Below are 21,703 nucleotides of genomic sequence, written 5' to 3' on the forward strand. Positions count from 1 at the left end.
TCTTGAGCACAGCCAGTGGGGCCTCCTGCTGCCGCCATCCTGGAGGAGGTGGAGGCGGCCCATCTTCAAAGGGGTGCAGCCACAGGGCTCCAACCAGGAGCAGCCCCGCAGGAGCCTGCGCCACCCTCCTCGCACCCATCCTCATCTTCACCGTGTGGGTGGGACACAATGCCGTCGCTGCTCACTCACAACTCCTGCTTCTCCTTCAAGTTACCCAGCAAGACCAGCAGCAACACAAGCTCTCCCAAAAGCTAGGGGCACTGGCAGACACCTGCCATCCCTGCTCACACCTGCCCTCCACCCGTGCACCTTCGACGAGACCTCACATGAGAGCAGACAGAAGGATGAGGTCCAGACAGAGAAAGAAAGAGATGTTTTATTAGCATTGTTACAGCAATGCGAGACATGAAGGGTCCTCAGTGCACAGCCACCCGAGCGGCAAGCGGGTAGATCAGAGTGTGATACCCAGTATTTACACAAGTGCAGAACAGGATCACCCTGAACCTCAAACAGAAGACTGAAAATCACTTTACAAAAAGGTAAATAAAAATAACACCCATTTATCTATTTTAAAAAAAGTGCCAGCTCTTGAGTGGCAGAGCATGGAGAGACCAAAGGCCCTGACGCATAGGAGCGACCGTGCCCAACTACTGAGCTGTGCCGCCTGGGTGGGCGGGGTGGCCGGGCCTGTCCTGGCTTCTAAAGCTTAATTTAAGCGTTCCAGATTTTCATCTTCTGGAGTACTTCTGTTTTAAGATCTTCTTTCTCTACTAATTTCTTAAGCATACCAGCCTAACACCTAGCCAGCCCTCCTCAGAGGTCCTAAGGTCAAGACCAGGGAACCTCCCTTGGCGAGGCTGAAATCTCAGTCAAGAATGAAGGGGCCAAACACCAGAATCTTAAAAAGCCAAATGATAGTGGAGCCAGTGCCCCTCTTAGAAAAGCACTCTTACCCTCCCACCTTAAAGTTCTACTTTGGTAAATATTAACGTCGAACCATTAGCAAAATATTTAACCCAGTTAGCAAAATTAACACCGTCATTTCAAAGTTACTCTTGTGCATAGTAAATGTTGCAAGATGAACTTCACATTGGATAAAGCAGATTTGAAATCAGTTTGCAAGAAAGTGTGCCTCTCTCAACACCAATCTAAGCTCAGGGAAAGGAGCAGAGACCCCGCAGCGGCTGCTAGTCTGTGCCTCTCGAGGCCGTGCTAAATCGTCTGGTAGCCGGCATGGCTCCTCTTCCTGCCGATGAGGTAGGCGATGAGGACGATGAGGACCAGCCCTGCCAGGGCACCCCCCACGGCGATGGGGATCAGCATGCTGTTCTCATCCAGCTGGCATTCCTCCACTGCGGAGACAGGGAACGCACCGTGCTCACACCGGCTGTCACCGGGCGACCTCACGGGCCTCCCCCTCCTCCCCACCCATTCCCACAGCCTGGCTGGGAGGCTTGAGTTCTCGTCGACTACCGCGGGGACACAACACACCACACGGCCGCATCCCTATATCCTGCTCTCACAGGGGAAGACACATGCCAGCTCTGAAAAGGACCTTTGCGCAACAGTGCCGCGTGTTCACATCTGTAGATGCTGGGCCTTTCAAAGGCAGGGGGACTCAGGAAGGGGAATTTGCTCTAAATGATTAAATTTCCAAACAGAACCACAGCCTGCAGACCCCGTGCAGGGTCTGAAACGCTGCCGTCGGTGCTACTCACCAGACCCAAACTTGTCTCCTTGCACCTGGAAAGCCTGGACCCACACTTTGAAGATATTGATGGAGAAGGCCTCTGTGACCTGCACGCGCTCCTCAGCGTTACACTTGTACGAATTCCCGATGGTGGCCTGAAGGGCCCTCAGAGAGCTGTTGGCGGCCTTGAAGGTGGGGTCTGCAAAGGCAGGTGAGAGTGAGTGCTCTGGGGCACCTGGACGGGCAGGGGAGTTGTGGGGGTCTTACCTCTGGCGTCAGGAAGAGTCATATTCAACTGGATTCCTTGCAGGAAATATCGGCTAGTACTTGCGTTCTTAAAGAGAAGAAGATAATCCTTAACCACTTGCCAGACACATGCTTACTGTCAAACCTGAAGGGTCATCTGATAATAAATTTGACTCCCGTATTTCTACCTTCAGCATGAAGCTGTGGGGTATGCGGTCTGTGTAAGGCATCGCATAAATCTCGAGAACACAAATGCTATGGTTAGTTCCTTCTAGACCTTTTTGCACAATCAGACTCTGCTAAAATAGGGATTGAAGAAGCCACATTCTAAAAAAGCAAGCTTTTCTCAAAGTTTGCTGAACTTTAGGGACATAAACTTTATTAGGAGAAACTGGACTGTTAATCAGCTCAACTGCAGTATGTACTATAAACACTCGCAGACGGTACTTCTATTCTTCCCATATGATTTTGCTAACCTCACAGAGGACTCATCCCTGACGGGTATAAGGAAGAGAAGAGCCAAGACCCAGAGACGCTGCCCCTCAAGGAAGGGGTGACGACAGTGTGTGAGGTGGGAGGCTGAGCTGAGCACAGCTGGGCGCGGAAGGTGGCTGTGAGCAGGCCGCAGGTGCTCCCTCACATCTGCTGCATAAAGAACCAACCGAGGCATTCCTTATAAAAACAGGATGGGGGGGGGGGGGGGCGAGGATCCAAAACACCAGCAAAAAAAGAAGGCGGAGAAAGCAGACTCCCCTTCTTCACTAAGGCAGAGCTGTGGGTTTTGGCACCTTAATCCGATCTTCACTCTGGCCAGTGCACAGAGCACTCAGCCCAGTGACCGCCGTGCAGCGGTTCTGGCATCAAAGCCCCCAGAGGACACAGGAACGTGGAGCCTCACCATTCCAAACTGGAAGGCCAGGAGGGGGATGCTCTCGCTGCGGAGCTCCAGGGTCACCAGCTGGGGGCTGCAGCTCCCTCCGGCAGTGGTCTTGTTCGGGTTGATGCTGAACACTCTCGTCATGGTCTTAAGTGAAAAAAGCAAACAAGTTACCATTCTGTTTCATGCCCTGGGTCCTCCATACTCTGGGAAAAACAAAAGTAATCTTAAAGTAAGAACTTCAAGGCCACCATCATTTTAACCAAAACCAGAAAGAAAACATCCCAAGTTTACTCTAGCGCAGACTTCTGGGTTCCAAAACCGTTTTTCCTGCTCCTCCTGGTTGCTATTTTCACAAGGACACACACTTGCCCCTCCACCCCATCTCCCGACAGCCACATACTTCACACCCATCACGAACACGTTCCCTGCGTAGCCCCAAAGACTTGGTCACCAGTAAGGAGAAATATTTCAAAGGAAAAGCACAAAAAAACGTTGCAGTGGTAGCGTTTTAAAGCAAAATCTAACGTTCTCTTTGGGGTCAATAAACTCGTCCCGTAGGGTGCCGAACACCACACGTCTGGCATGTGGACAGACGGGTACGGTGCGGCCGAGTGCCGAGAGGCTGACCGCAGCACAGACACGACCACCATTCTCAGACCCACACGCAGAGTCCTGCTGCTCACGCACCAACACTCCCACCACAGAAGGAAGGGCTCTGGGGGCTCAGCCTACCGTGTTGTCCTTCTTCTTGTAGGTGACGTTCAGCTGCAGCCCCATGCTGGCCAGCAGGCAGGTCCCATTGGTGCCACTCACATTGTACTTGTACACGGGGGGGTTCTCGGGCGTTGGCGATGGCGAAGGGTGGGGAGGCGGCGGTGGCGCCGTTGTCGGGAAAGGCCCGTCTTGCTCACAGCGCGTCTCTGGACCGACAAGTGGGAAGAGAGACAAAGTCCCAGTTCCTCAGAGCCAGCGGGAGCTAGGCACCCCCTCAGACTCTCAGCTGGCCCCACCCGCAGAATGTGATTTCTCAGTCTGCTCCAGGATGGCACGTGCTGACCCCACTCTGGAAGTACAGGACTGGCGGGCGCCGATGTCCCACAGGGCCATCCCCACTCCTGCCACCGCGCCACAGTTCTGACTGGATGCTCTTCCAGCTCAGCCTCTGGGCAACGCTGCCCTCACAGACCTACCCCTCTGCACGACAAACCTTCCTTCGTACTGTGAAATAAAGAAAACCTTCATTGTCACCTGCCGCCGGGACAGGCGGCCACACACCACTGCAAAGAGCAACAGTTCAAAACCACGTTCTCCATGCGGCTGCATGCTAGGCACGGTGCCGGAGAGCTCGTAGGCTCTGGAGGGACAGACAGCCCTGGACACATACAGCAGGACAAAGCTGTGCTGTCAGCATGGAGCCCGTGGGAGAGAAACCCAGGAGGCCCTGAGAAGGACGAGCGTCAGGTGGGTCCTTGCGGGACAAGACCAGAGCTGAGACCAGGTACACGAGTCAGCCAGCTACTGTGGGTGATTCGGAGCAAGACGGGGTGAAGGCACCCACAGGCAGGCACCCTCATGCAGGGAGAAGGCCCAGTAAATGTGAGTGAAGACTCCCAGGAAGGAGACCACAATCCAGCAGTGAGGGAAGCTGGAGCAGGACAGGCCTTGGCAGAGGGCACATGGTGCCCCCAGAGATCTCAAGAGTTTAAATGTGATTCAGGCTCTCAGGATTTGATCCACTGTGATTTACAACAAAAATTTATATTCAAAATCAAGGCCGACTGAACCAAAAGCAAAGATAAACGAACGTTCTCTGCAGGTGCCTCCAGGACAGACAGCTGCCTCCTGTGGAGATGACCCGGCATCCCTCAGCACTCCAGGAGACCGTCAGCCCCAAACTAAGCTCTCTGTTTAACCACGCTGTTTCTGTGGGTAATCAAGGATTTGATTTCTATGATCTCCATCCAAGTCCCACGTCCACGTCATCCCCATTTCTGCCCTGCGGAGCCGCTGGAGCGGGCCCACCACATCCAGGGCTGTAGCACCCACTGGGAAGACGCTGAAACTTCTGAACACCTGACCACTTCTTGCTCCAGGCTCAAAGGAAGCTTTGCCCTTCCTCCTCCACATCCCATCTACCTGGGTGGGGGGGTTGAGATGGGGAGAGACGGGAAAGTTCACCCTGCGGGACTGACGAAGAAGGGATTCCACGCACTCTCTGGAAAGCTCACGCATGCAGCGTGCCTTCACTCAACACAATCTTGTATGGTCCAGTGCCTTTCTAGACAGAAAACAAAGATGGAAAGAGCATGATGGAGTGGGTGTAACCTGGGCTCGCGGTGGCAGGACAGGTGCTGCCAGAGACATACCCCTCAGGGTGTACCGGCCACAGCACCCGCGTCTCCCCCGGCGCTGCTCTGTTAAGAATAGCCTCATCAGTACTCTACAGACTGTCACACGACGTGACATAAGTAAATGCGAACAACAAGAACAACAACAGGCGGCCTCCAAATCCTGGCCTAGATGGGCACACAGCACGCACGGGGGAGACTAACCTACACGGATTTGACCAGCATTTTTACACACGACCCACTGTTTTCATAAAGCAGGCTGCAAAACATCAGCCTGGGAACACGCACAATGTACCGTCAAGACTGCGGAAATCTGCACGGACAAAGCGCCCTCCTCCTAACTGCAAATGCAGAGTCCGCACTCTGAGCAGCCCGTCCTGAAGCAGAAACGACAGTCCTCCTTTGCAGAATGCTCAGTCCAAATGAGGAAATCACAAGTAAAATGCATGGAGTGTGCTAAGTGCTACCCACGCATGAGGAGGCCTCTGGGAAGACCAGGGGCCCCAGGAAATGCAGGCTGCACATCCTTCCACGATTCCTCTTCACATGATTTTCAAACGCTTCTGTGCCCTGGAGGCCCCAAATGATCTGGCAGCAGCCGACTTTCAGGGAAGCTTGCGTGCTAAAATCAGAAAGAGTCTCACACGGAGAGAGATATTTTAGCATCAGTTCCTTCACTTTGAGCCACCCTGGGAGTCACTCCTAAGGGAGAAATGATGCCAAACTGTGTGGGATTGGGTGGGACGTGAACTTGGGGTGAACCATAGTGAAGAGTTCCTATTTTGAACTAACGGTCACAGAAGCATCCACAAGTGCCACACGTCAAATCTTAAAGATGCAAAGATGAATAATAGGAACCCTCTGCTGCGCCTGGGGCAGGAAATGCCATTCCCACAAACACAGAGTGGGACACACTCCCCTGCTCAGACTACTCCAGAATGAGAACCACCTGCCTTCCTTTACAGACCTCTGGGAAAGACAACATCTGCTGCTTTCCTCAGCACTCACCTTCATCAACAGAACTGACAGGACAATTCGGCAGCCTTGGCCTGTGCTCGATTCCTTTTAAACTGCAATCTGTAAGTACCAGAGGCTTCTCCGATAGGACAGTGCACGTGGAGAGGCAGAGTGAACTAATAAGGCTCTCTGGTCCAGGCCCCCACAACACTACAGACGAGTGAGGCCACAGAACCTGCCCCAACACTTGCAGTCCATCAAATAAAAACTTTACATGGGTTTTTATGACCAAAAATTTACTAATTCTTGGATAGATCTTCATATAACAATTCTTTATTAAGAATCCATAAGTACAGCAGACTAGGAGAATATAAAATATACTTAACATATTTGAGATGGACTCTCTTCCCTGAAGAAGCTTACAATTTGGTGACAAAAAACCAAACCAAACCAAACCAAAAAGGACTGTGCCTAAGAACCAAAGAAATGAAACTGGCACAAGAGGAGATAAACAAATGGCTCAATTTTAACAGAAACCAAGTATTTCTAAAAGCGATTTATGCTGTCTTGCTATACGTGGTCAGTTACATCAAATCTCCTGCTTGTAGGGAAAATACACAGGTCCCTCTAAGTGCAAACCACGGTCAGAAACAGCAACACAGACAGAAAGTGGTGCGGCAGGTGCTGGCCAGCCAGAGGGCTCTCCAAAGATCAGACCCCAGGCTCACAGGGAGCTGAGGAACAGTGGAATACGCTACCAGCTGAGCTTCAACATGGCTCAGGTCGTGTCATCAAATACAGCTGACCCCCGAATGACAACGGGGTGAGGGGCTCTAACCCGCGAAAAGTCGAAAATCCACGTTAACCTCTGACTCCCCCCAAAACTTAATCATAAAAGCCTACTGCTGACCAGAAGCCTTATCAATAACACAGTCAATTAACACACGTTTTGTATGTTATAGACATCGCATACTGTATTCTTCCAACGACGGCAGAGGAAAAAAAATGGTAAGAATATATTTACGGTACCATACTGCATTTACTGAAACACAACCACGTGTAAGTGGACCCACACAGCTCAAGGTCTGCTGCAGTCAGTTCTGGGAACGGTGCAGCCCCCGCCTGTAGCGCAGACACCCGCTCCGGAGCTCCTCCCTGCCGACACGGCCACTCCAAGAACTCCCCTAGGGACTAGGCCTGGACCCAGGCCACCAGAGGACCACATCCCAGAAAACAAGGAAGACATCACGGGGTGGGAGTGGGGAGGGGTGTGGTGGGGGGGGGCGGTGCCTGGAGCTTGTCTGCTCATTTCATTTCTTAGCACTCCAGGTAAAGACTGATCAGGGGTGACCTGATGGTGACAGGAGCCCAAAAGCCCTATGGGGACTCCTTCCTGTCCAGTGAAGAGTATGTAGGCGTGCCATGACCTCACCAAGCCCTCCGGCCTGTCACAGGGGCATGCCAACTTGTACAGGACATTCTGTGCATCTCTGGGATGCCTCTTACACTCCTCTTCCCAACAGATTCACTAAGAGAGCGCTCTAGAGTCTTTAAAAGGCAGCAAGTTTCCTTTCCAAAACAGAGACATATCAGCGAAGGCAGATTGAACATAAAATGAAAGCTTTGATGAACCATAGGACACAAAGGGAGGTGGGGAGTGAGGCTGAGCTTAGTGACCAAGTTTCTGATCAACAACTCACAGAATCCTCTGTAGGATGGGAGCAGACCTAAGAACAGGGGGCCAGCGGCTGGGACACAGGTGTAGGGAGGGACGGCCTCCCTGAAGCAGCTTTTCCACTTGGAATCACACGCATACATCCTCCACTGGGAGTAACGTGAAGGATGCTGACAGTGAGGGATGGTGTGCATGGGGGGACAGGGCTATGTGGGAACCCTGCACTCTCTGTTTAACTGTGAACCTAAAACTGCTCTGAAAGATAAAATCTATTTAAAAAACAAAATAATTAACCTTACAAGAAATTAGCCTCTCCACACTGTCAGGTGATTTTAGACCAGAAGCTGGAGCCCTGTCCAGGGCTCTAGTGCCCTCAGGAAGCCCAGCAGCTGGGCACCCCAGACAGGGGAGGCCAGGTCATCGCTGTCTGTGGTCAGAAGCTTTCCACGCAGAAGAAAACAAGTTGTATAGGTGAGAAGCTCTACTCCACGACTGCCTGAGGCCCAGGTGGTAGTGAAGTCACTGCACCGAGCCAGCAAACCAGAATGCTCTCATTGCCCAAGGCCTCTGGCAGTTTTTACTTTTCCCTTCTGCTCAAGACTGGAGGGAGAAGACCGTTGGGGACGAAACCCAGCCACCCAAGACCTGAAACCGTGAGCATCAGCCCCTGAGGCATTTCGTGGGACTCTAACCCCCGTGTCGTCACTCCTCTGCTTGAGCAGGTGGGGTCAGTGGGCACACTTGGGCCTGCTGACGGCCATACACACATGCAGCTCCCCAGACAAGGGGGTGCAGAGAGGGCCCGTCTAGCCGGTCTCCTCAAGAGCTGCTCCAGCTCACACAGACCTCCTTTCCACCCTGTACACTTGCTGCTGGACGTGTTTTTCCCAGTCACAGACAGCAAACGTTTTAGACTCTGTGGCTGTCCGGTGGCTGTGCCCGTCCCAACTCTGCCATGAGAGGGTGAAAGCAGCCATAGAGAACAGGTGTGTGAACGAACACGGCTGTGAGCCAAGGAAACTCTAATTACAGGCACTGGAACTTGACTTTCGTCATTTTCATGTGCTGTGAAATGTTCTTTTGATTTTTCTTAACCTTCAAATCGATAAGCACAACATCCATTTTTAGCTTCCTGGCCGTACAGAAACCGGAGATGGGCTGGATGGCACCTGCAGGCCAGGTCCTGGCCCTGCTAAGAGCATGCATGCCTCTCAGGAGGGCTGCACCCAACTGCACAAAGTGCTAACCGGTCCATCATGCCCTTCAGCACCAGTGACTTGGTGCAAATCAGTCACACGCCAGCAGGCACCTCTATGGATCCAGCCACACCACTGGGGACACTGCAAACCGAAGGCTCACAAGAACATGGCTAACCACCGAGAAGGAAGGACGACTTCCTTGACGCGGTCACCCTTCCTCACCCTTCAGGAAGAGGACAGTGATCTGGGAGCTGACTGGTAGGACTGAGGAAGAGAGCTTTCTTCAGTCATAGTTGAATGACAACATGCTTTACTACTAACTGAGCCAGGCCCTGACATATGCACTTTGCATAAATTTCCTTTTTAACCTTAAGGACCTGCTAACACAGGCTATTATTCTTACTTCACAAGGGAAGGAAACAAGAGGCTGACCACCTTACCCAAGACCACAGAGCTAGGAGGGGCCCGGAGCCTTGTCTTGTTGGAACCCAGAGCCCACCAGTGGAGCTGGGCTGGCAGGTGCCTCCCTGGTACATCATCCGCCCAACACCTGGCCCAAAAGGCACTCAAGGTCCTTCACCATCTGCCCCTTGGCCCCCCAAGCTGGACAGAGCTTAAGCCTAGGTCTTGATGAAAGGACACCTGGCTTAAACTGGAAGAGATCCTGCGTCCTGACCTCATCAGCTCCCCAACAAGGGATGTAACTGCTTTGCCCTTTTAAATCAGTATTAGTCCAACCTCACCTAAAGAGATCACCTTCTTTAGAGAAAAAAATGTTCGCTGCGCAATTCTAAGTGCGAGCTGCCAGCTCAGTCCCTGGCTGCACCAATCTTCACATACACATCGTCCTCAGGCATGGGCTCAAAGCCATGTCTGCATGCACTGGAGTTGGGCCTGGGCATCCGGGTCAAAGGCAGTGTCCTACCTTCCTTGCTGAAGCTATTGTTGGCAAGGTATGCCTGGATGGTGGCATCATGGAGTGTGACAGTGACATTGTGCATGTGAATCTGGTTGTTGCTCACACATCTGTATTTTTTATTTATGTCAGCCCTGATGTCAGTTGCAGATTCCACAGTCTTGATAACTGTAAAGAAAAAAAAAAAATCAATTTTTAACTACTTGAACTACTTGGTTAAAATTTTAGACACTCTCCAACCCAATTTCCTTAACTTTATAACTGGTCAGTTTTGGTTCTTACCCTTGGAGCTTGCATTGGGGAAAATCTGTGTGTCAGACAAGTTATAAATAAAACTCATCAGCTGAACACTGTAACGTGTTGCATTTCTTGTGAAATTGAGGGTCAGTCCATGTCCTCTTCCAAAAGCAATCATGAGACTGAGGTCAGAAGCGTTCTCTCTACCACAGGAGCTGCTATTTAATACTGCTGCATCAGATGGCAGGTCGAAGGTTACATTCTAGAACAAAGGACGACAGACCCAGTCAGAATGCAGGTCACGAAAGGGATTCAGACGCGCCAAAGGAAGACCTTCAGGAAGTCGGACCTCAGCTCCCTCTCAGATGCCGTTAGCATATTCATTTTTAACATAAATAAAAACACGAGGAAAATCAGTATTACGTGTCGGTACAGACTGAAAAACAAAGTGTAAGATAAAGCTGACAATTATTTAATTGAACGTTCTTTGTTAACATAATTTTAATTTACAGCAGAATTAAAACTAAAATTACCTTGGTAAACTGAAATAATTCTTATCAGGCTTCAAGTGAGCTCTGTATTTAATTTGAAAAAGGCACTACTACTTGTTTGCTATAAAAATGTTTAAGGAACATGTCTCTTTATGGGACAGATGATAGCTACATGTGTAGTGAGCACAGCATAATGGATAAACTTGTCAAATCACTAGGTTGTAACCTGAAACTGATGCAACATCACGTGTCAACTGTACTTAAAAAAGTCTCTTTAAACAAAGAGAAAAGGGTGTTTGCTGCAGAACTATTTGAATTGACCACTACAGACAAAACAAACCACTACAAAACCACCTAGAGACCCCCAAAAGGAACTGGACCAGCTAACCCAACTGTGGTGATGCTGTCCACTAATGCTGCTCCCAAAAAGTGACAGAACTCCACGAGGTGACAGAGATACGGTGATAAAGAGTAAGGCACACAGCAGCATGCGGGTGATCCCATTTGGGGAACACAGTATTCTTCAAAATGACATTAAAAAAACCCAAACACAAAAAAAGTAAAGTAGCAACGACCACAAAAGGCGTTTGGACCAGTCTCTGTAACCTGAACGCTTCTGCGGGACAGAACCTGCCCAGGCCTCTTCTGTCTTGGGTGCAAGCACGTTTACGTGGAGACCCGCACACACGAGCTGATGAGGCCTGAGCACCTGGCACAAAGTCCCGAGTTTTCCAAAGGAGCTCTGTCCTTCCCACCAACACCGGGCCCCACCACTGCCCCTGAGTGGTAGTAAGATGATCCGATGCTGTCAACATGGGGGCCGGGCAGGAAAAATGTGGTATCAACAAAGAACTGAAAACATTTGGTTTACAGATACATTTAAGAGTCAATGTTAAATAGAAGAAGTGAAATTGAAAAAAAAAGTGTCCACCAACAGGTAATTAACAAAGAAAGAAATACAATTGCACCCTATTTGTTAGAAATCTACAAATGCAAAAAGCCTTTTTTATCCTGCAGAAGTACAAGTTGTTTTAAGAGGACAGCTGAGGGGCATCTTAGAGTAGGACGGTGCTTACAGACGGCTTGGCAAACAGCAGACACAGCGGTGCCCTGAGCCTGAAAGAGTATGAGACGACTGGGGTCCCAGGAGAGGCTCTGACCCATCAGGCTGGTCAGCACTGTGACCACAGAGGGGAGTCGCACACAAGTCTGGGACAACGCTCCCACGGGGCAGTGAGAGCAGAAAGCAGGATAGTTTACGAGTCACGACTGTGGCTTCAGGGTACACGGAGCACAGGCCACGGCCCAGCAGGGCACATGCACATGCTACGGTGTTACAGTGACGTCCTTCTCCAAACACTTACTTAAAACAATAATTTAAAAGACCTTCACACACACCCCACACACTGCATGGAAGACCTGGTGTTTCCTACCTTAGGCCCGCTCCTGGTGTCATAGCTGGCCATGAAGGCAGCGGAGAAGTTGGCCATGATGCAAGCTGTCCCGTTGGCGTCCTTTACCACAAACACCGCTGCTGCGCCGTGTACGAGACCTGCTAACTCCAGGAAAGACAGAAATATCCAAACACAGTTTTGAAAATACAACTGGATGCTTCTGTTGCCTCTAGCCATGGCAACAATGGGCTTTATTAGGAAACACCACTGTACTTCTTAAAAAATGAGATACGTGGGACGCCTGGGTGGCTCAGTTGGTTAAGCGTCTGCCTTTGGCTCAGGTCATGATCCCAGGGTCCTGGGATCGAGTCCCGCATCGGGCTCCCTGCTCAGCAGGGAGCCTGCTTCTCCCTCTGCCTCTGTCTCTCTCTCTCTCTCTCTCTGTGTCTCTCATGAATAAATAAATAAAATCTTAAAAAAAAAAAAAAAAAAAGAGATACGTGGATCACCCAGCCTGGGTTCAGCTGGGTCTCTGTCCTGTCCCTCCTAGATACAAGTCTGGAAACGTTAACTCTAAACCTATTGATCAGTTTGCCAACCTGTTCGACAGCTCTTTAATGCTTGATGTCAGGACACTGAGGGGAGGTCACCTGCCAATTTCCGGGTCACCCCTGGGCACATGTTGCTCCACGCTCAGTCCTCAGAGGACCTCTGGAAGATGTGGGAGGGTCCTGGAGGCACAATTCAACCTAAATACTGACCTTCTGCAGAAGCCCATGGGACAACTGGGGCTATCTTTCGGCATGGTCCTAAACTACTATTTAAAGTTGGACCTCTTGTTACCTCTCATGGGCTGCTGGCATGGCCGGAAAAGCCATGGAGTCACAGATCTGAGCTCTTTGCCCAATTTCAGAAAGCGTCTCAAAAAATAACGATTCGATTGAACCTGGACTTGGCTATGTGATGTTAGGACATCAGTCAACATGTCTAGGTAGGGCTGCCATATCCCAGAAAGAAGGGAAAGAATGAAACTCTCACAGGTCCCTCCAGCTTGGCAGCAATGGTGGCTATTTCCTCCTTAAATTCTCAGGGTCAGTGCCATGTCTGGCTTCATGACGTGCTAGAGCAGTAGGTAATTCCTCCAAGCCACATGTGTTAGTACACTCTTCTTCTACAGATGGGCAAAAATAGGTGTTTTCACTAGTTCTAAAGCCAAACACTGTCAACCAGCATCGCGTACCATATGATTCAGAAGTGATGTGCCTCCCTCCTTGCTGCAGCCAGTCCCTGCACGCCCTCTAGCCATCCTCCAGCCACTCCGAGTGTCAGCGTGACACAGGCACATTTCGAAGGCTCAGTAGACACTCAGTCAGCGTTTCATTCTCAAATCCCTGTCCCTAGCAAAGTAAATGTCTCCAGCAAACACAGTTCATTTTACCCTTGGAGCTTTCACAAGACAAAATCTTTAAAGCCAACTGCTATTGAAGCACAAAGCAAAAAGTAGCCAGAAACCCCACATCCCTTCCCATGAGCTTCTGGTACGAGAAATACCAACACCTACGCTCACAAGAAGCTGCCGCATGAGAATGCAGCTAACTAGGGCAAAGAAGAGACCTGCGCAGTTTCTGTCTGGTGTGCAAAACTGTAACCTACATCCTACAATATCCAGGCAAGACTACACTAAAGGCAACTCTGATAAATGAATTTCCATTGTAAAACCTAAAGAACATTCCACAGCTCGTTTCTGACTCAGTGAAGGCTTTAAAAAAAGACAAATCACCCTCACGCCTTCAGAGAGGGGCAGGTTTAGTATACCAGCGGTCCAGAGAGACGCTAGCAGGGCAGAAGCAAGCGTGTTAAAGCACGGACACTGACTCAGATCATGTGTACATGGGCCACTGTCTGCTCCAGTCAAAGGCTCTCTCGGGCCTGAGGCGCCCTCACATGGCTGTGGCCCTGGCCCGGCTGCTGCAGTCATACGTGACTGCACATGCCATGGACACAGCAGGGCGCTGCCTCGCATGGGATCGTGCACGTACCACTTTTTACCAAGCTGCACTTCCATAAACGAGTTCCCTAAATCATTAAAACACTTTCTACGGACTCAAAGCACTTGATTAGGAAATATTTCACATTAAATAACTTCAAACACAGAATTTTTTCACTTAGTAAATATGCTGAGGGTATGAGCCTTCAAAGTAAAACAAAGATGTATTACAAAAACAAAGTTAAAGTAAGTTTTACCACTACTAGATACCCACAATTATTCTGGAGAGGTCCAGAAATTTTCAATTGTTCAAACAAGAAACTTCGCCCTAGAAGCCAAATTTTGGTCAAGAAAAAGAGCTCTACAAGAACATTAGAACATAAAATTATAAGAGAAACGTGTTTATGCTAATGGTCAGAAGTTTTTTTTTTAAAGATTTTTTTTTTTAATTTATTCATTTGAAAGAGAGTGAGAGAGAGCGAGAGCGAGCACAAGCACGAGCAGGGGGAGGGGCAGAGGGAGAGGGAGAAGCAGGCTCCCCGCTGAGCAGGGAGCCTGACACAGGGCTCAATCTCAGGGTCCTGGGATCACAACCTGAGCTGAAGGCAGACGCTTAACCAACTGAGCCACCCAGGCGCCCCTAATGGTCCAAAGTTGTTTTTTTTTTTTTTAATTCTGTAACAGTGATAGCTGGTTAAGAAGAAAAAAACTCTTCTTAAATTAATTAAAATGTCACAGTGATTTGAGGAGTGTGTGTCCCTCTTCAAAGCTAGCTCCCTGGCCTGCTGGCAATGGCTAACCTCAAGCAGTCCTTCCCACAGGCATGAACTTAATCATTTCTCCAGGGATCATACAAAGGAGTAACTTTGGCTTCAAAGTACTCCCACTGGTAGAAATTCCATTCTCTAAAACAAGTACAGCTGTGAGAAGCATGACTATGACAGACTCCTCCATCACTTACTAGTTGTGTGACCTTGGGCCAGTAGCAATCGCTGCCTTCAGTTTATGCGCCTATGAACTGGAACAAGTGCGCTGACCCCTCGGGGTTATCAGAGTATCAAATGAGCTAGTGTACACAGAGCACTCAGTACAGGGCATGAGCGCTGGCTTTAATGCTCCCTGACGTTATTTAAATAAAGCTATTCAGACCTCATCTACCGAGTTCATCACTGAATCCTCAGTACCTGACACAAAATGTCAAATAAGTAAATTTTATTAAACCAACACTTGCCATGTGCCAGGCCCTGCACCAAACACTTTGCAGTTAACTATCATGACAACTTAACAGGTAAATGCTATTATGACTCCCTTGTACAGCTGAGGAGACTGAGACAGAGACATTAACTTGCTCAAGGTCACACAGCTAGTGAGTGGTGCTGAGCAATCTGGAACTGGGTGCCACATCTGAACCGTGCTTCCTCTCCAACACTAGCCAAGTGAGCAAACAGGTTTCAAATTATGAAACACTCATTTCTGAAATGAAGACACTGCCATCCGAAGGAACAAGTCAATGAATTTCTACATTAGAATTTTTATAAGAGGGGTTAAGCATCTGACTCTGGCTCAGGTCATGATTCTGGGGTCCTGGATCGGCCTCCCTGCTGGGCAGGGAGTCTGCTTCTCCCTCTCCCTCCGCCCCTCCCCCCTGCTCATGCACACTCTCAAATAATTAAAATCTTAATTTTCTTTTTTTAGATTTTTATTTATTTGAGAGAGACAGAGACAGCGAGATAGAGAGCACAAGTGGGGAGGAGAGGGAGAAGCAGGCTCCCCGCTGAGCCGGGAGCCCGATGTGGGACTCGATCCCAGGACCCTGGGATCATGACCTGAGCTGAAGGCAGACGCTTAACCGACTGAGCCACCCAGGCGCCCTCTTAATTTTCTTTTTAAGAAATACTTCCTAGTTTGTCTTGGCTTGATGCTTTTAAATCCAGTATTTTTCTTCTTAATCAGTAATACATAATCATCTATGAAGATTTAAAGGAAAAAGGAAAAAAAGACCAAGGTTCCATCCCTCACAGGGAATCACAACCCACAGAGGCAGAGCCCGAGTAGACACTTCTGAAGAGCTGACTTATGCACATCTGATTAGGGACTGCTGCTGTAAAACCGGGTGCTATGTGTACACACGAAACACTTCCTATGTGTGAGGCACAAGATGGGCTGTAAGATGAGGAAGGGAGACCTGTGTGTAAGTAATCACAGCACAACTAAAATGATGTTCTAGGAAAAACTCATGCTACACATGCATGTAGCCAAGATCCGTGGATGCAGAGAGAAGGGAGCGTCTAACAACAGAAATTTGAAACCATGGACCCCGAACACTTTGACTTCAAAAATAGTTAAGAATTTGGTCACCAACCCAAGTAACTGACAAAAGTCCCACAATCAAGAATAACGTTAATTAGAATAAAACTTTTCAAACTTCCCAAGTGACAGTTCTTCATTTGGAAAGGGGAAGGAAATCATCTAGTTGACACCAGTGGTTTAAAGAGTCACATTACGAAATGTCACCTAATCCCAAGCGTTGGACACTTTCAGTTCACCCCCACCTTTGCTTTCTACCAAGTATTCAAACACAAATGAATGCAGGAAGAATTCGTAGTTTTGAAGTTCGAATTATTTTTCAGAAAAGATGCTTTTTGGTAAAATTATGCATCAAAATAAACATTTTAAAAAGACCTAAATCCAAATGAATATACCTTTTCTAAAAGTTGGATTTCAACTGAATATAAATCCTAAAAAGACAATGGAATAAGCGTCAGAAAGCTTATGACACGTGCAGCTCCCCCAGCTATCACAATGCAGGGAATTAAGGCTGTTTCTCTTCATTTTCAAGGTGACTTTTAAAATATACAATACGAAAATTCCAATGCTTGTGAGCTCTTCTAGTAAAGAACAGTGCTGCCGTCCTGACCTGACAGGACTTGTTCCAGCAACTCCTCCCGTGGTAATTACACCTGCCAGGGAAGGGCAAGCTCCGGGTGTCCTCCGGAATAAGGCCGTCCCTTGCGGCTATTCACGCAGCTCCGAGAACTCATTTTACACAACAGGCAAGACAAAAACGTGAAACGAAAGCCCATCCAGTCACAGTAACAGAATTTTAGAGTTTAGACAGAGACTTCGTGGGCACGCAGGTGCCGTAATGCGTATGCGCGTCACCTCACTCATGCGAGCTCCCACGAGCAGTCTTCTGTGTCCTACTTCGGGCCCTGCCCTTTGGATGATCTCCCCGTGTTATCTGGGAGGGGGCGCAAAGCGTGCCACAGAGAGAAGTTCCTCAAGCATGAAAGCAGCCTTAAAATCAAGCCACGCAGTGATTCCCCTTTAGGAGACAGCACAGACTCCTCTTTCTTACTGACACAAGGAAGAAGAACGAAGTCCCTCACCCAGTAACACACTGAGCACCCGGCTGCTTCTGAGGTCCGTGCTGACGGAGTCCCGCGTTCGGACTCCGGAACCAGCGCCCACGGACCAGGCGCAGCGCTCTTTACGAGCCCTCACTCGAAACGGACACTGCCATTGTGAGGCCGAGGCCCGGTCTCGTCGCCTCTCTACCACCGTGGGCTCCGCCAAGCACGGAAGGGTAACTTCTAAGTTCAGCCACACAGACACACGTTGGGTAAGCGCTCCGAGCCCGGCCGCGAGGGGGAGAAGCTTAAAGCACAAGAGGCGAGTTCCAAAGGGCCGGGATCACCGCGCCGTCCCACTCTCCCCCGGCGAGATCCGTGCCGCCGGGAGCCCGGAGGACCACGCAGGTCCTGCCGCCTCGGCTGCACAGCTTCACGTAGCCCCCGAGGATAAACCACAGCTGTCCCGAAACCAACGAGCCACTTACTTTCCGACTGAACACCCCGAAAACGAGTTTAGGGACCTCCCGCCCCAAGTCCTCAAGCGGCGGCCAGAAGGCTCCGCGCCAGACCCCAGGCGCCGACCTCCGCCGCGGCGAAGACGACTCGCCGGCCCGCCGCCCCCCTCCCCGGGCCCCCCATGTCGTCGGCCACCCCCGGCCCAGCCGGCACCCCCGGGAACTCCCTCCCCGCCGCCCCCGGCCCCTCACCGAGCAGCAGCAGGAGCAGAGGCCGCCGCCGAGCGCCGCCGAGGGCCGCCATGGGCGCGAGGGCTGCCGCGGCCGGAGCGGGAGCCGAGCGGGTCAGGGGCGGTTGGGCCGCGGGCTGGCCCCAGAGGCGGGCGGGCCGGGGGCGGCGTGAAGGCGACGGTCCCGCGGTCCAGAGGCCCGGCCGCTGCGGCGCCCGCGGGAGGCAAGAGACCCTTCGGCCGGCGGCGCCCGTCACGTGAGCCCGCGCCGCGCCCGCGCCGTCACGTGACCCCGAGGGTCTCGCGAGATCACGAGCACAGGACGACGACGCCCCAGCCAGGGCCCGCCTCGCACGTGACCCGCAGGCACGTGACCGTGGCTCCACGTGACCGATGGCCCGGCTCCCGAGCCGGGAAGGGGTCTGGCGGCGTGAAGCGGGAAGTGGGCGCAGCCGGCGCGTGGGGGGGGGGGGGGGGGGGTTCCTCAGCGGCCCTCAGCGGCTCTCCCCGCGTCGGCCACAGTCGGAGACGGGTGTGCCCCGGAGAAGGGCGGCTGTCTGCCGAGGCCCGCGACCGACACGCTGCCCCGGGGGCGCAGTGAGGCCCGCGCTCACCGGTCGCGCCCGAGAGCAGTGAGGGTTCCTCGAGGGCCTCGGCACTGACCATGCCCTGTCCTGTGGGCCTGGGCACGCTCACGGGGGCTCCTCTGGGCCGCTGATTCGCGAGGGGGCTGGACGTGGGGCGAGGAGGGAGGGGACGACTTGAGCGCGCGTATTGAATGTTCGAGGCCAAACATCGACGCCGCAAAGGACGAACTCAAGGCGAGACAAAGCCCTGGTCGCAGGGGGTTCAGCGGTTACAGGACCTGCAGCGGTGACACCCTCCTAAGGACGGATGGGGACGGGGCGAGGGGCCTCAGTTGTCGAGAAAGTTCGGGGACACGGGTGCAGCGCGTACCCTACGTGCTCCCTGCTCCAGAGCCGTCCCGGAGTACCTCTCCCGCTCACCGCCCGTTACCCGAGCCCTCGATTTGCCTAGAGGCTCCCTGGGTCTTCTCTTGTCCGACCGCGGTCTGGAGCCCTGGCCACACGGCCCTTCCCTCAGCGTCTCCGCCCTTGGCTCTGCAGTTCTGCAGGCACTTTCCCGGCTCCTCCTCCCTTGCCTTCTGTCGGGCCGCCGCGCTGAGGCCCTCACTCTCACCTCCCCTGGAAGTGTTCCTTGAGCCTCTTCAGCGCAGTCTGGACTGCAGTCACTCTACCGAGCAGTCCTTGGTTCTTGGGGCTTTCCCCCTTCGTTTTACATTCGCTTGCTTTTAGTAAGTGTTGTCTTCTTCCTTGTTGTCGTGTTTGTCCAGCTTCCCTTCCCTCCCCTCCAGCTTCTGACATAGAACCAGACTTGCTGTTGGGTCTGCATTTGGGGACAGCGGCAGGGCATGCACGTCCCCTTGCCAGCCCCAGGCTCCATTCTAAACCAGGTTTCCCTGGGGCGGGAGTTAGCAGTTCTTAAACTACTTTGTATGTTTACTGGTGTTGAACGAACAGGTAGGTATTTTGCAGATGACCGTAATTTGCAGGTTTCTCCCTGTGAAGAAAGAAGCTACAAATAAGGAGAAGGGTGGGTGGGTGAGAATGGACCCTGTGATGCTGGAACTGCCATGTATTTAAAGACTCAGAAGATGGACAGTCACGGAAGTAAACAGAATAAATGTACTAGGTAAAAAGCAGTAACGTTTAGTACATTTTGGCAGTTTATACGCCCACCAGTGACCGTTAAAGGGCGTGACATTTTCTTTTGCCTGGTCGTTCATCACACAGGCTGGATCATTTGTTCATATTTTTGTTTTGCGCAAGGTATCCGTCATTTTTCCTTTGCCCAAGAACCAGCTGGCACACAGCCGCTGAAAGGTGAGGTTTGCCAGCACCAGGCCTGCGAGGAGGCAGGGCGCTCCGCGGTGCCGCTCACGGTCACGGCTGGGTCTGTGCCCCGCGCCTCTCATTTACTACCAGGAGACAAGATTTTTCACTTCTCTTTCCCAGTTCTCTTGCCCATTTACCTCAAGAATATCTATTTTGGTTTATTAATGGTCCAAAAGGCAAGTAAATCGTGGCTGGAAAAGTGTAGAAGTTTAAGTCATAGGGTAAGTTAGTGAGGAACATGTCAGAGAAGTAGGAAACTGTCAACTTTCAAGTGAAACGTGTGCTCTGGGGTGGGGAGAGAAGCGTGAGTCACGTGAGTCACACAGCACTTCTGAAGACCAGCCCTCTCCTTTAGGACACTCAGACTGCTGGTACTCTTGCTGTTTAAAGTCCACTGAGGGTTACGCGTCTGCCTCGTGCGCATCTCTGACAACTTCCTTTCCATAGATTCCTTGAAATACTCCAACCACGGTAGTCTTCCTTTTAGATGGTTATGAAAAAGGAACTCTCTCATAAAAAAAGAACCAAAACACTTACTTTCTTGGAAAGCAGTGTAACTCACCCAGTCCCAAGTCATTTGCAGCAGGAGTGACCGCCTAACTTCAATTGAGCTCATGTTCCCAGTGACACGCTCACCTGGTCGCGGTCTGTGGGCCCTGGGGTCGGGGGTGGTGTTACCTAGGGCCTATGCTTGTTTGAGAAACGAAATGTGGTTAACCAGAGCCCTTTCCTAATAGTGGGAGACACTGGGAATTGAAATCAACACAGAGATATTTCAACCTTTGTAACCCACGATGGTGCTCAGAGGGGATGGGGTGGATCCCACTGCAAGACCAGGAGTTCACCTGCGCACCTGCAGAAGGACATCTGGGTTGTTACCAATTAAGCTGCGGTGAACAATCAAAACCACATCATTGGGTGGACCAGGCTCTCATTTCTCCTGGGTAAATGTGTTGGAGTGGAAAAGCTGGGTCATCAGGGAGTGCATGTTTAAGAAGAAACTGTCGGATGCTTTTCCATCCATACCAACGTCCTTGTCAACACCTGGTATCAACGGTCTTTCCGATAGCCATTAATTCTCTCGTGACTAGTTTGTGTTTTCCTGAGGACTAGTGAGATGCAAAGATCTTTCATGCGCATCACCATTCACGTATCTTCCTTGGTTAAGTGTCTGTTCAAACTTTGTCCTAGTTTTTAAAAATGGTTTATTGCTTTTTTTGAATTCTGAGTGTTTTTTAAAAATATATTCTGAGTGTGCTACTTCCCAGTACTGTATTATCTCCCATGACGTGGCTTGCTATTTTATTTAGTAGTATCTTTCAAAAAGTAAAATTTAAATTTAATTAAAGTCCAGTTTATCAAATGTTTGTTTCATGACTCATGCTTTTTGTCCTGAGAAATCTCTGCATTTCCCAACATTATAACAGTTTTCTCCTGTTTTCTTCTAGAAGTTTTATGGTTTAGCTTCTACAATTGGGCCTATGATCAAATTAAATTTTGTGGATGGTGTGAGATAAAAGTCAGTAGCAGTTTCTGTACATTTCTTCATTTGTTCACCCCCCCCAATAGATAGATAGCTCTTTGATACAGAGACTTAGCCCCAAGTCCCCTTGGCACCTTTACTGAAACTGACACAGCTGCACCCGGGTGCACGGGTGGGCATGCTGTGACGCTCCCTGCTCTGTTGGCACATCTGTGTCTCTGTCTCTGGCTTCAGAGCAGGTCTCTA

At 50.7% G+C, this 21,703-nt stretch overlaps 1 protein-coding gene across 2 annotated transcripts; it reads right to left on the bottom strand.

Moving 5' to 3' along the window:
* Window positions 1–352: 352 nt before the first annotated feature.
* Window positions 353–18,331, bottom strand: LAMP1 (lysosomal associated membrane protein 1). 2 transcript variants are annotated; one of them, XM_035003018.1, is made up of 9 exons: window positions 18,081–18,331; window positions 12,073–12,194; window positions 10,194–10,410; window positions 9,921–10,079; window positions 3,549–3,736; window positions 2,835–2,960; window positions 1,958–2,024; window positions 1,719–1,889; window positions 353–1,352 (listed from the first exon to the last, which is right to left on the bottom strand). In XM_035003018.1, exons 1-9 carry the CDS (start codon window positions 18,130–18,132, stop codon window positions 1,213–1,215), a joined length of 1,242 nt encoding a protein of 413 aa, XP_034858909.1. In that variant the 5' UTR covers window positions 18,133–18,331; the 3' UTR covers window positions 353–1,212. The 2 variants fall into 2 exon arrangements, with proteins under 2 accessions (XP_034858909.1, XP_034858910.1); XM_035003019.1 differs by having other exon boundaries at window positions 12,073–12,191; window positions 18,081–18,308.
* Window positions 18,332–21,703: the final 3,372 nt, after the last annotated feature.

This window comes from Mirounga leonina, unplaced genomic scaffold, assembly GCF_011800145.1.
Source record: "Mirounga leonina isolate KUSES-001 unplaced genomic scaffold, KU_Mleo_1.0 Mir_127, whole genome shotgun sequence".
Taxonomy (NCBI): domain Eukaryota; kingdom Metazoa; phylum Chordata; class Mammalia; order Carnivora; family Phocidae; genus Mirounga; species Mirounga leonina.